This window comes from Labrus bergylta, chromosome 9, assembly GCF_963930695.1.
Source record: "Labrus bergylta chromosome 9, fLabBer1.1, whole genome shotgun sequence".
In the NCBI taxonomy this organism is placed as follows: Eukaryota; Metazoa; Chordata; class Actinopteri; order Labriformes; family Labridae; genus Labrus; species Labrus bergylta.
In genome coordinates, this window is record NC_089203.1 from 17,660,182 (window position 1) to 17,673,389 (window position 13,208).

General features: G+C 40.6%; 2 protein-coding genes across 4 annotated transcripts; one reads left to right on the forward strand and one right to left on the reverse strand.

Annotated features, from left to right (window-relative positions):
- Window positions 1-921: 921 nt before the first annotated feature.
- nudt22 (nudix (nucleoside diphosphate linked moiety X)-type motif 22) lies at window positions 922-6,949 on the forward strand. Of its 3 annotated transcripts, none has more exons than XM_020635708.3 (7): window positions 922-1,070; window positions 2,667-2,817; window positions 3,102-3,780; window positions 4,214-4,333; window positions 4,902-4,999; window positions 5,999-6,092; window positions 6,189-6,949. In XM_020635708.3, the coding sequence occupies exons 2-7, from the start codon at window positions 2,732-2,734 to the stop codon at window positions 6,315-6,317; spliced, it is 1,206 nt and encodes a 401-aa protein (XP_020491364.2). In that variant the 5' UTR covers window positions 922-1,070; window positions 2,667-2,731; the 3' UTR covers window positions 6,318-6,949. The 3 variants fall into 3 exon arrangements, with proteins under 3 accessions (XP_020491364.2, XP_065814974.1, XP_065814973.1); XM_065958902.1 differs by having other exon boundaries at window positions 1,024-1,065; window positions 6,201-6,949; XM_065958901.1 differs by having other exon boundaries at window positions 1,029-1,065.
- On the reverse strand, window positions 6,526-12,785 carry si:ch211-107m4.1 (heterogeneous nuclear ribonucleoprotein U-like protein 2). The gene is made up of 11 exons (XM_020635707.3): window positions 12,123-12,785; window positions 10,089-10,159; window positions 9,697-9,939; window positions 9,473-9,585; window positions 9,085-9,351; window positions 8,786-8,905; window positions 8,571-8,672; window positions 7,975-8,143; window positions 7,226-7,453; window positions 7,086-7,132; window positions 6,526-6,698 (listed from the first exon to the last, which is right to left on the reverse strand). Exons 1-11 carry the CDS (start codon window positions 12,650-12,652, stop codon window positions 6,660-6,662), a joined length of 1,929 nt encoding a protein of 642 aa, XP_020491363.2. The 5' UTR covers window positions 12,653-12,785; the 3' UTR covers window positions 6,526-6,659.
- Between the last annotated feature and the right edge of the window lie 423 nt (window positions 12,786-13,208).

Genomic DNA, 13,208 nt, shown 5'->3' on the forward strand with positions numbered 1-13,208 from the left:
GAAAAAAGTGTGTTTAAGTACCACCTTTAAAAAACAGGGCCATTTCATTTCACTGGGGCCCTGGGTATCACTCCCAGGGGCGCCGCCAGGAACTCCGGGCCCCATGAAAAGATATCACATTGGACCCTATACCACAGCTCAAACTAACCCGGAAAATTTCTATGACCCCTCCCCCACCTCCATCACACAAATGACCCATAAAAACTTTGAACAAATATGCTTTGTTTTAGATAAATAATCACTGTAATATTTCCTCATAGTTCAAAAATAAATTAAACTTTGTAATAAACGCACCTTACAGACAGTTGAAGCAGGGGGGAGAGGGGCCTTTGAGACAGACTCCACATTTTTTCCAGAAAGGAATTCTGAATGTTTGTTTATTTATTCAGACAATTTTAGTTCTCTTATTGTGGTTATAACTTAGAGAAAAAAAAAAGCGAAATAAGACATACATTTTTATTTCAGGCCCATGAAGGGCCCCCCTCCCCACTGGGGCCCTGGGTAGTCAGTCCCACTCTTCTCCCCCACTGATCACTCCTAGTTGCCCCCTCTAAGAATATAAATGTACAGTTTATAGACACAGACAAAACATTTTTTGGCACCTTATGAACTGCACATGTTGCTCCGTGGTCATATCTTGAAACTAAAGACACAATACTTTCAACACAAAACACGGGGCTTTAATTATTTTGCCTGCAACCGGAAGTTGATGTTTGTGCATGATTCCTTAACACTATCCGAACACGCCCCTGCACGTGTCACAGGATTTTAACCCTATTGTTACCGTGTTCCCCAAAAGTCACATGAACATTTGATGGAGCTTATTTGAGCTCTTTAAATGTTTTTTTTTTCAATCAAAACTGTGTTGGGTTATTTACAGTCAATAATGGTTCAGGTAACACTTAACAAAAAAAAAGACAATATTTAGAGTCTAGAGTAGAAACCTGCAGTTTGGAGCCTTTGTCACTGGGTGGTGATAATGAGAACTATTTACATTGGGTTAACCGAGAGGAAGAAACTCTAATCTTCACTTCTTGCCTCTTCCTCTATCAATGCTTCTACCCTGTAAGGTAAGGTGAAATTCCTACAAATTTAACTTAACTTTAATTTGAATTTTTACTCTTTGAGGTTGAAGTAGGCGACTCATTAAATACAGACGGCTTTGATTTGAACTGATATTATATCAGACGTGTATGGTCTTATTCTTACGTGGTCCTTCAGTATGCTCAGCTGCAGGGTGAACTTTGTCGTCCATTGAATTGTCAACTAGTCACCTGGCTGTTTATGGTTTTAATAGTTTACAACATTAAGATGAACTCAAATAACTTGCAGCATATTTCTTATAGCATAATAACATGTTTTATAGGCGGTATATTAGCTGGAAGACGAGGAGGGGGTGTAATCATTAGATTATTGTTCATTTGGCTCCAAGAGCAAGTTATTCATCCGGTGTGATTTCTTGATAAAAAACATTTCTAAGGAAACATAAACAGTAGGCCAACAAAGCTACTAAGCCATATGTAGAAACACCATAAACACATTCTCCAGGAGAAATGTAACACAAATAAAAAAACGGAAGCAGAAGTTTTCCTTCCTACTACCTAAACACTTTGAAACAACTGCATACACAGATGTGCCTGTTAACAAAGTCAGCTTGTACATCAGTGTTGATTTGAATACTGTTTGATATAACCTCTACTTTTTTATTGGCTAGTGTTAATTTGTGAGGTCTGCCTGAAGGGTAAATTAATTTAAGACTATTTTTACTCCTGCAAACAAGGGACCTACTCATGTGAAAACACCTGTGTGATAGGAACATGGCCTCTTAAGGCTTTTACAAGTCCCTTTGTGCACACAATCAGAACAGACGTCATTTATATTTGCTTTGTGTAAGTACTTCCCAGAATCAGATATTTCTTTAACAAAGATTGTATATCATTTTCAACAGTTTCAACGACTGAAAGCACTCAAACCCGCTCAAAGACTTCATTATGTCTTTATGTGTCTGCAGAAATCAAAGAACCTGTTTGATTCCTGACAGCCTGTTATTACTGTGACTGAATAGTTTTGTATCTAGAGGGAGCGACCTGCTGACTCATCATCAACGAACCATCACGATGAATTGCTCTTTCCTCCATTCATCTGTGAATGTGTGTGTGTGTTCTTGGTGTTTGGATATGAGGAGTGTTCATACTGAATACTCCGTTCACCTAAACACAATAGTTTCCTGCATTTTTTTTTTTTAGAGTGAGCTCTTTAAAAGTGTATTTTCCCCCCCTTATAATTAAAAGTACTCTTTGTTTGGGCTTTTTAGACGTGAGAATAACAGAAGCTCGACAATGTGACCATAAGTCCCCATTAAGAAAATACAAAAAAGTTGATGTGTAAAAGAAACTTTCAACATAAATTAGTAACTGCAGGGAAAAAAAAAATACAAGCAACAATAAGGTTGTCATAAATAATATTTAAAAAAAAGGTTTATTTAGGACTGCGAAAAAATACATTAAAAAGTGAGATGAATCAAAAATATATATAATTACATTTAAAGATGGAAATAGAAATAATAAGAGGAATTAATTGAATGATGAATAAAAACGTAAACAAGTGATGTGCCATTTTTGGTTGAGTTCATAACATATTCATTTGTGTATTTGTCTTCATGGCAGCATCTGTTCTTCATGGTGAGGAGATCGATGAAGCCTCCGTTATAAGCCACAGTCAGTATCAGGTGATGGACTCTGAGGTGTCTGTGCTGCTGCACTGTGCAGCCTGGAGGGGGCTACTGGAGTCACAGGTACAGGTGGAGCTGTCAGACAGGTAAGAAGAGGAAACAGGTATCTGATCACGTCAGTAATGCACATGGCTCAAACAGGTGAAATACTGATTTGGACAGACATATAGTACCAGTATGCTGTTTGTCTACAGAAAGATACAGCACATTGAGATCACAGAATGTGTCTGGAGATTTCCTTTTTGTGGGATTTGTCAACAAAAAAAGGAACTCTCCAATGAATGTAAAAAAAGAACCTTGAGAAAAAACATGATTTCTCTTACTGTCTTTATAACCATCATGACGTGACAAGTTTGTTTTGCTTCCACAGATTTAACAGGCGGACAGATCCGACACTGGAGTGTCAAATAGAGGAGGTTTGGTCAGAGCGAGTGTCCAAGGAGCCGTGGCTGTTCAATGGGTCCAAATTCAGACTGCACTCTTTCTGCATAGCATCTGCTATGTGTAACTCATCGTTCTCCATGTCTCCTAAACACACACACTGCGCTGATTCACCCCACATCCCGGAGTCAGGCTGCTCACTTGATCAGGAGGGGGAATTAAAACACAGCAGACAACAAAGAGAAAAGGAGATCTTGTGTAGCAGAGATTGTCTGTTTGATGTTGCGCAGAACAATTTGGAGAAAAGAAACAGAAGTGTGACTCAGGCTGAAACCAACCAGGCAGCCGCTCTATCAACACAAGCCTCGTCTGATGAGAGCGTTTCACAGATCACAGAAGAGTCCGAGTCCGGGCCACTCCTCACTCTGAGACTGGGCCTGACGTGCTACAAGGACTACCTGGGAACAAACTGGTCCTGTCGAGAGGCAGAACTGCGTAAGCTGGGAGAGGCGGAGTTCAGTGATCCCCTGGCGCTGCTGGCTCAGCCTCTGGGCGTTGGCGGAGTCCTGTGTACAAGTGACAGACAGGTGGTGCTGATCAGGAGGAGTCAGAGGGTGGCGGAGGCAGGGGGGCTCCTGGACATCCCCGGAGGACACCCAGAGCCAAAGGTGAGGAGGAGGAATGAAGTGACACCCATTTCATCAATCTACTAGTGTTGTTTTCATTCATTTTTATTCAAGAAAAACTCAATCCTGACATTTATCTTTTTCAACATATGAAATGGTAGCAGTATCACTGCAATCACATTTATAATGACAATAAAGAAATAGAATTTTCATTGCACCTGACCTCCATTTAAAAGTTTCTTCTGTATGAACATGGAACACTTCAGCCTTAGGTCCTACAAAGGTTGAGGGGGGATTCAAATGTAAGAATGACAACCTATCAATGATGTAATATATATTATTTCTATCTTTTCATTTTGTGAGGTGACTCTGATTTGATCCACTTCCTTGTTATTGCCTTTCTGCTCACTTTCCCAGTGAAGTGTTTGTACCGACATCTTGACGTGTAACGATACATTACCGCTTCCCTCCTCAGGCGGTGTTTGAGCGTCTGGGCCGGGCAGTGCAGGAGGAGCAGATCAGTGTGGACATGATGCAGCCGAGGGCGGTCGTCTCAGAGCTCTACTCATCCGTCTGCGCTGAGATCAGAGACGAGGTTTGTCTCTGTCTCAGAGGTCCACTGTCAACTCCTAGTTTCTCATCAACTGCGTTTAAATCACAGATGTGCAAATATTACATTAAGAATAAAAAACAAAAACTTTTTATAGAATTTGGTCGTTATAATAGCTCTTAAACACAATGTTGAAGTAGGAAATATATATATATATATATTTCAACACAAACACGCAATAGAAATATAGATAGAACAAGTAAAGAAGGTGAAAAAAGTCATGAATAGATTAATAAAAGAAAAAACAACATTTCAATTGTGTAGTATATGTAGAATTATGTTGTTTTTTGTAACATCTTTCAACAAAACTCGTGAAGCATTTTAATAACTTAATGCAGTAAATCCTGGGGGAAAGTTATGATTATTCTTTGTTAGATTAATAAGCCAGAAAAATATATCTGAAACTTCTCTCAACATGACTAGTGTTTGATCAAAGATGAAGAACAGAGACACTGCTGAAATCAGTTAAAATAACTTTTCAGATTACTAATTGAAGTGTGTCATGCTGAACCTCTCCCGCTCTTCATGTTGTCTTCCCTCTGTGGGTCTGCAGGTAAACATTCCTCTGAGGGTCCTCGGAGAACCGGTCCTGATGGGCGTCGCCCTGAATCACATCAGCGCAGGCAGACCAAGTGCTGAGTTCTATGTCAGGTATTCTTTACTACAATATTTTCTTCAGAGTAACAGTATTAGGGCCTCTGGGTATTTGTTTCTTTGTTTCTTGTCTTTGTGCTGCAAATGGAGCCGCTTATCATTCATCCACCTGTTTGTTACTAAACTTGTGTGAAATGGCTAAATAACACACAAAATTGGATCAGTGGCACAAACAAAATCAAGATATAAAGATTGAATGGATTGTAAAATGATTCACAGGTCACCAGGATCAAGAGCTGCAAATTGTTTCCTTCTCTTTTTATGTTACACCGTTTATCTGTACAAATAGTAAAGCAGGGATAGGTCACACCAAAACAACAGTAAGCTAGATTTTATATTTCAAAAATGAACTGTTGAGCAAATGTTTATTTAATTACTGATCCATTATATGGAAAGCACCTCTAAATCTTTAAATAAAGTTTCAGTACAACTAGCCAAATATATCCAATAAATATGGGCTGTAGTCCTGTGCCTTTCTGCAACATGATGTCTCTAATGAAGAATATGCTGATTTAAATGTTTAAATCACGGCATGGGATGATTACTTTAAGTGTCATTGTGTATTTTATATACAAAGTTTAGAAAGACTAATACAAAAAGATCTGATAGAGCCAGACAGCAGAAATGTCGATGTGAAATAAAGAATGCATAATGTTTGATGGAAGTTTGTCTTTGTGCGCCTTTTGAAAGGACGGCTAAAGATAGACAGGAAATAAGAGGAGAGAGAGAGTGGGGGATGACCAGCACTAATTACCTTAGTAAACTCCCGCACAGTCTAATTTGTAAACAAACAACTGTTGGCAACGTTTTGGTACCAGACCTGCCTCAGGCTAACAGTCACATCAATAAGCATCAGGACCAGTAGTTGAACCTGCGACCAGTACAACAAAGTCTGTAGTCTCTCTACAGAGCGTGCCTGCTCTATCAACTGAGCTCAACCTCCACCACTGGCAGTTTGTCTTGATGCTTAGTTGGTTCATGTCTGTGTGTTCATAGTTGCTCATTGACATCAGAAGAAGTCAGAGAGTTGTACTGGAAAGGAGGCGCGGAGGCCAATGAGTCCACAGATATCGTCTTCCTCAGCAGAAAGGTCAGTTACCTATCCTTAAACTCATACTTGTGTAGAGACAAGTTGTTGAAAAAAAAAAAAAAGGAACATACATTTAATGGACTCTGAAATGTACAGGATGTGTTGCAGCTGGACAGACGCAGCCCGCTGTGGTCCGAGCTGTGTCCTTCTGCTAAAGGAGCCGTGCTGCTTTATCAGATGGTGAGGCCAGACGAAGAGGGAGGAATGAGAGGACACAACGCATGAGGGGAAAAATCCCGTTGAAATGAACAAACTCAGACAGAAACATATGAGTCAAGTTCAGGTATTCATTAGTCTTTGCTAAATAGCACACTGACCAAAACTGGAAATACTATTTATACCATTTACACTCTGTACAGGAAATGTGTGAGCATATTTTAAATACAATTCCAAAAGTGACTTTATTTTAAATTGTAAACATTATTTAATAAAAAAAAAAAAAAAAAGACTGATTATCTCTTTGTAACATTACATGTTGATGAAATGTTTTTCTACTGTAAAAACAAACAGTGCAGCTGTATCTTCTCGCTCCAGGTTTCTTCATCAGTAGCCTTCATAGCCAAAGTCTCAGTAGTAGAAGCTCTGATTCACATGCCCTACATTCCACTGAGAAGGAAATGAAACCAAATAACAATGAAATATTGTTGAATTAAAACCTTAAAATATCATTCCTGAGTTTCGTATGAATATATTGGGGTTGATTTTGTAAATGATGGCAATCTTATCTGAAATAGTCATAGTACTTTCAAATGCCCCTTACACACTGTCATATCGACCTGATGTATAAGTAGAAAATAAATGGTTGTAAATATTATATCTTTGATTAAAATAGTTAGAAGAATGGATCTGAAAATATACATCCCGGTGTATTTGTATTTATTATTTTTCTTCACATGGCTCTTAAAGTGTAATATAACATTAGTGAGACTCTTTTGATTGTATTTTCTTTTTGAAGATCATACATAACAGAACATGAGCTGAGAGAGTACTCACATATGTTGGCTGCTGCCTCCAAAGCTGCATGTTCATGTTGTTCAACCCTATGAAGAAAAAAAAAAAAGTAAATCAACAAACATCTTAAATGATAATTTCAATGAAAAAATCATCAAAAGTCATTCATTCCTTCCACTCACCATAATGTCCAGTCCACTGGATCCTGTGTGAGGGTGGAGGACTGGGAGGATAGGGTCTTCTCTTGTGAAGTCGGGGTTTCTTCTTCTCTTGTTTGGTGATAGGGGGCAGCAGTCTGTGTGCTTCCTCTTTATATTTCTGCAGGAGTGTCTGCGCCTGGTCCTGAGGCAGCTCCACATACAGCAGCTCGTCCACCAGCTCACTGTGCTGCTCTGGAAGACTGCAGCTCGCTGGAGGAAAGAAGGAATGTTTTCAAACACACACAATCTGTATTCAGTTTTTCAGCAGTTCAAATTGAATATAAATGAAACCATGCAGTGAAACAAAAAAATGTGTTTGTCAGGGGAGGTTACAGTTGTCGTAAAGGCGAATGTGCTGCTATGACCCAAACACTTAACTTCAAGTAAAACCAGCAAATTCAGAAAGACGTACAAAAGTCTGAAAATTGGACATCAGAAATGTGCTGCAAAAACAAAAGGAAATATGTTTGCAGTATGTTTGTTTTCCTTCACCTTTCTGCAGAATATTTTTTCATCACATTTCCATTGTTGTATTTGTTTACAACATTTGTATCTTGTTGGCCATCAAAGGAGTGGGATTAAACAACTCCCAACGAGAGAATTATGTTTAAAGTCTTTTTTTTTTTAATACAATAGATTAACTTATTATAAAAGCTGCCAACATTGGTTTATTCCACCTCACTTTGTCATCCTAAACGACCATGGGGGGGTCTCCTGTATTGAATCACTACCTTGCAGTTTGAGCAGAGAGGTGTCTGGTATCTGCTCCCCGTCACTCGTTTGCTGCTGGCACAGCCGTCTTCTCCACTCTTCTGCTGAGGGAAAGACCACCAGCACTCTGCGCCTGAAGCCTGCGAACAGCTGCAGCTTGTGACGGCGCGCAGAGAAGAGGATGTTGCACTGGAAACAAAGATAATGAATAGATAGAAAATTATAGGCTGACATTAACATAGAAGTTGAAAGGGGGGCTGTATCCGATCATTGTTGAAACGTTCTATACATGACAATCCAATACCTGATCATATCATTCAGCAATGCTAGTTTTTCTTCTTGTAGAACTAAACAGAATTTGAACTGATCTCCAAAGCTCAAATTTTCGGCCAGTATTTGTATGAATAGCCGACTGCAACAATAACAACACCTTCAGAGAGAGGCTGTCCAAAAATGTGCATCGTCATACCTATTTTTTAGGGTTTATTAAATCTCACTCCTTTCCAAGATAGAACACTTTTCAACTATACCCATAGTAGTTCACTTCAAGCATACCAAACCTTTAAAAAAAAAAAAAAAGGAGCTACACTTTGACGTATTTAGAGTAAAGTTCTACCTGGTCGAGGATGTAGTTGCCAGGAGTCTGAGCGGCCATCTTGATCAATTCAGTGAGACACTGAGAGGCCTGCTGCAGCTTGCTGTCCTTCTGTCCACCGCTCTACACACAAACACACACATAATGGAACACTGTTGGACCAGTAGGTCAGACACCGAACATCCTGTCTGAATGTGAATATAAAACATGAGCGCGAGACTAGAAGTTTGACTGACAATCATACAAGCCAGCAGCTCCTCTGTGCCCAGAAGTGAGTACTTCTTTGGATGATGCTTCATGTGAGACCGAGCCCAGCAACTCTTCCCTGAGCCAGGAAGACCCACCATTAGCAACACCTGAGGGAAGGGAGCGTAAGATTCAAAGTTGTCATGCTGGTTTTACAGAGTAAGGGGAATGCCTCAGCAACTACTGGATGGATAAACATGAGATCAGGCACCAATTTTGAATGAGCTCCTCAGTATACATGGTGGGGTTTTTTTCCCATCCAGCTAAAAGCTTATCTACTGAGTCTCACCTCACACTGTGCCCTGACAGTAGGAGCCAACGTAGCACGCACTCTATGCTCAGCAGAAAGAGCCACCAGTGGTGTAAACCCAGGAGGGCCGGGGTACCAGGGAGGAGCTGTGGGGTCAAGGTTGAGTCTGAATGAACAGCTCTTACAGAGGATGTGAGGGAACAGAGCACCCCCCAACAGCACTGAGACACCCAGGCAAAAGGCTACACCCAGGGATCGACCGTTCTTATGGAAGGAGAGCTCAACAGCACCATCTGTGGAAAATAACTGTCAAACACACAGAAATAAGAAATGATGCCAAATTGAAAACTAGACCACATGTAACTGATAAATTAGACAGAGAATTTTCTGTAAAAAAGAAAAAGGAAAACAAGAAAAAGTCACTCACAGCGTAACAACCAATGATATCTCCCTCTGAGAATTGTTCTCCAAAGTCTTCCTCCTTCCCACCTGAAACTTTTTTACCGCGCCCGTCATAAGCGAAAGACGCTTCATCTTCACCTGGTGTAAGACATGTAGAGAGCCAGACAGACATAGAAGCAATGAAGCTTACTAAGAATAAACATCTCTATGAAAAGGTGAATGAGTCAAAAAACGATTCGTCTTATTTACCCAGAAGCAGAGAGCCGTTAGCCAACGACCAACCAACTCTCAGGCCGTACAGGTCCATGCCTGCATGTTTTTCCAGCTCAGTAGTCAACAACTTTCTCTCCAGTCTCACCTCAAAGCCCACCCTGCCTTGCAGAACCCCATGTGTGAGCCTGCAGCCGGACCACAGCAAAGGGAATCGTTCCCAGAAGCGAGGCTGGCCGCATGAACCATCAGGACTCGCCTCAAAGTGGAGGTGACCCATATCTGAGCAAACAACGACAAAAGTCAAGCTTTAATCTCTCTCTGAAATGATTGTATGACATTTTTGTTCAAGAAACCATGGTTCAAATCCCTCTAAAGTTCTATTTATGTTTCTTTGCCCAAGAGGGATGGTAAGTGTTGCACAGACTTACCTAGACTGACTTTATTTTCATCTTCCTCCTTTGCCTGGTCTCTGTCAACTGGAGGTTGTGGTGACTTGGCTCTGGTTGACAGGAGAGAGGGACACATGATGCTTGTAAAACTGTTTTCAAAAAAGTCCACAGAAAAAGAAGGACTTTCACTTTGCGATTACCGCTTTACCCTCGCCAAACCAAAGACGTTTGATCATCCAGGACAGAGCAGCATAACTAGATGTTTTTTCTATATTTTGGAATTTTAGATGATTATTCTTTAGATAACTACAAAATGGAACAACCTTATAGGGAGAAATAGCTCATAGCGGACGGACGAGCGAGATTGAGCGAGTGTGTCATTACGCACAGAGGAGAAAGATGAAACAGACAGACACTTAAGTTGTTCACCTGTTCTATTGTAACTTCACTTACCAGAGTAAAGTGTGTTCTACACTGCAGACTGTAGTCTTTGTTAACAGAATGTTGCTGTCAAAACAGCTTCAACGTGCGATGAGTGCAAATTGATGTCTGTTACTATAATAAAGTGTTAAAATGGTCATAACACGTCTGTGTGAATTTTAATTTGAGGTTTGCTGTCTGTTGAAGTAAGAAATGTCATATTTGAATGTTAATACAAAGGCCTCTTACTAACAATTATTAAAATCCCGAAGAGTCAAATTAATCAATAGATACAGTCGGCATCGCGTCATAGTTGGGGATTCTTTTCTCCCGTGGGGGAAAAGAATCACCAAAAAAAAAAAAAGAACTACAAAACGATTACTCGAGTACTCGCTTTAACAATGGGAAGAGTAATCGATTAGAGAAATTTTCTGCACCCCTAGTACGCATGTTAAGCTTCTCGGGACGGACTAAAAATCCTCTTGCGGCGTTTCTAAAAACCCGACAGGAAGTCCACGAATTCAAGTTGAATTTCACAAAAATGGCCCAAAATCGCAGATTTCAGCCTTCCTATCTGAAGGATCTTGCCCGAGGTCGCTTATCCAATCGCCGCAAACTCAGTGTCAGTGCGTTCTAGACAGGCTCAGCATATCTTGTTGCGCTCTGCACGTTATTTCGTCAAAGGGCGTGGCCGTGTGGGCGTGGCGTGCGCTAAAACTTTTTTGTGCGTTTTGGCAACTTGCCAAAAAAGTAAACGCTTATATCTCAGCTATGCAGAGTTCAATCATATTACAATTTCTCATGCATGATACGGGACCCGCCCTGAACACATCCATGATTGACAATTTTTGGATAAGTCACAGCGCCACCTGTTGACAACAGGAAGTTACTGCTTCTCAATTAGCACTAACCATTGCAACACAGTAGCTCATTTCCCCTCTCAGAATTAGTGGGGACCATTCAAACACCTTGGCCATACAACACTTTAAAGCTCAGACACCTACGTCCAACGCTGTCGCCATACGGACGCGTCATTCGCCGTCAAACGGGAAGTGGTTGTAACTCTCATAAACTTTGTCTGATCTGCCTACATTTACACAGGTATGATCAGGGATGGCCTCTGAACACATAGACATAACAATAGTCAACTTTAACCATAGCGCCTCCTACTGCAAGGAGTAAGTACTACATCCTATACACTTTGTCTGATCTACTTCAAATTTCACAGGTATGATCAGGGTTGGCCTCTGAACACATAAGACATCACAATAGTCAACTTTAACCTCTACGTCAAAATTTTCTGTGATCTTCATTACGCTGCCTATCTCAGCATACCATAGTACGACTTTTACACAAATGGGATGCAACACACCCCGACATGCAGAGGGGTGCGAGGGCCCTTCATCACCGCTTGCAGTTTTAATTCTATTATTGTATTTTTTTCACCCTTTATTTAACTGATGTGAATATGTTTGATTTTTTACTTCTTGGTATTTTTAATAATTATATTCCTGCTTCCTGTTTTCTAGAGCTGTTGTAACACAAACATTTCCCCCATGGGGGATCAACAAAGTTTATCTTTATCTTTTGTGTTGGCCGACTTTAAGTTAGTTTCTCTCATGCTCTATCAGCTGTCAGGCCAACATTTGCTACCTTTTGTATCGTATCTCCTCTTTGAACTCGTAGAAAGCTCTTCCTCTCCTCCCCTCCTCTGGTGACTGAGCTCCCCGCTCATCTCCTCGGTCGTCTCCTCGGTCATCTCCTCGGTCGTCTCCTCGCTTATCTCCTCGGTCGTCTCCTCGGTCGTCCGCCTCTCCTTCTTCGTCTTGGCTCTCTGGTAAACACTCTGAGATAACCTCGGAGCCTTGTTGTGGTGTTGGTCTCCCAGCATCAGTCTCTGTTTGCGTGGCAGAGTCCGTGTACTTTCTGACCCCTTCAGGTGCACTAACCTCGGTTTCTGTCGGGGTCGGTGACGCGTGAACCGTCTCTGTAAAAGGTGCAGTAAAGTTATCATTTTGTACTTTTGGGTTTTCTTCGGCGTCTTTCCCACTTTGACCTGCTTCCAGTGCCGACCACAGCCGACCCACCAGCTCAGCCTTTAGCCCCATGCAGTCCAAATTAAGTTCTTTAAGTCTGGAGCGCAACTCGGCAACTTTTAACCTTTTAATGTCCGTAAGCTTCATTGTTTTCCTGAGTATAAATCTGTTGTCGGCTTATTGGAGGCAAGTCTTTTTTCTTTTTTTTAACAAATGAACCCAAAGTAACAGTCAAAAAAAAAAAACACCCAGATCAAAACAACGATTCAACATGGTGCCCTGCTTTGTGATTGGCTCTTCTCTACTTCCTCGTTTTAATGTTTGGCAGACTGGAGACCCACGAATACTCCATACTGCCATCACAGGATTAGAAACGTTACTACACCTGGAGTCAAACAGGATGATCCCAAAAATGTGTGATTTTCCACACTACTACAGATTTCCTCTGCTGTTCATACCAGTATTGTTACTTCCAAGTGAGAAATCCAACTTTATGTATTTACTCAGTAGTTACAATAGTTATAAAGGATGTATCAATGTTGTGTTTTAATGTTTTTGGCACAACAAAATTGTGGCATAGCCTATCTAGTCGAAATATAATTTATTTATTTATGCGGATGATTGTAATTTTTAGTATGCATGTAAGGTGAAGTGAGACTTTCCACAATAGGAAATCTTTTATTTAAAAGAACAGAAAAATCCC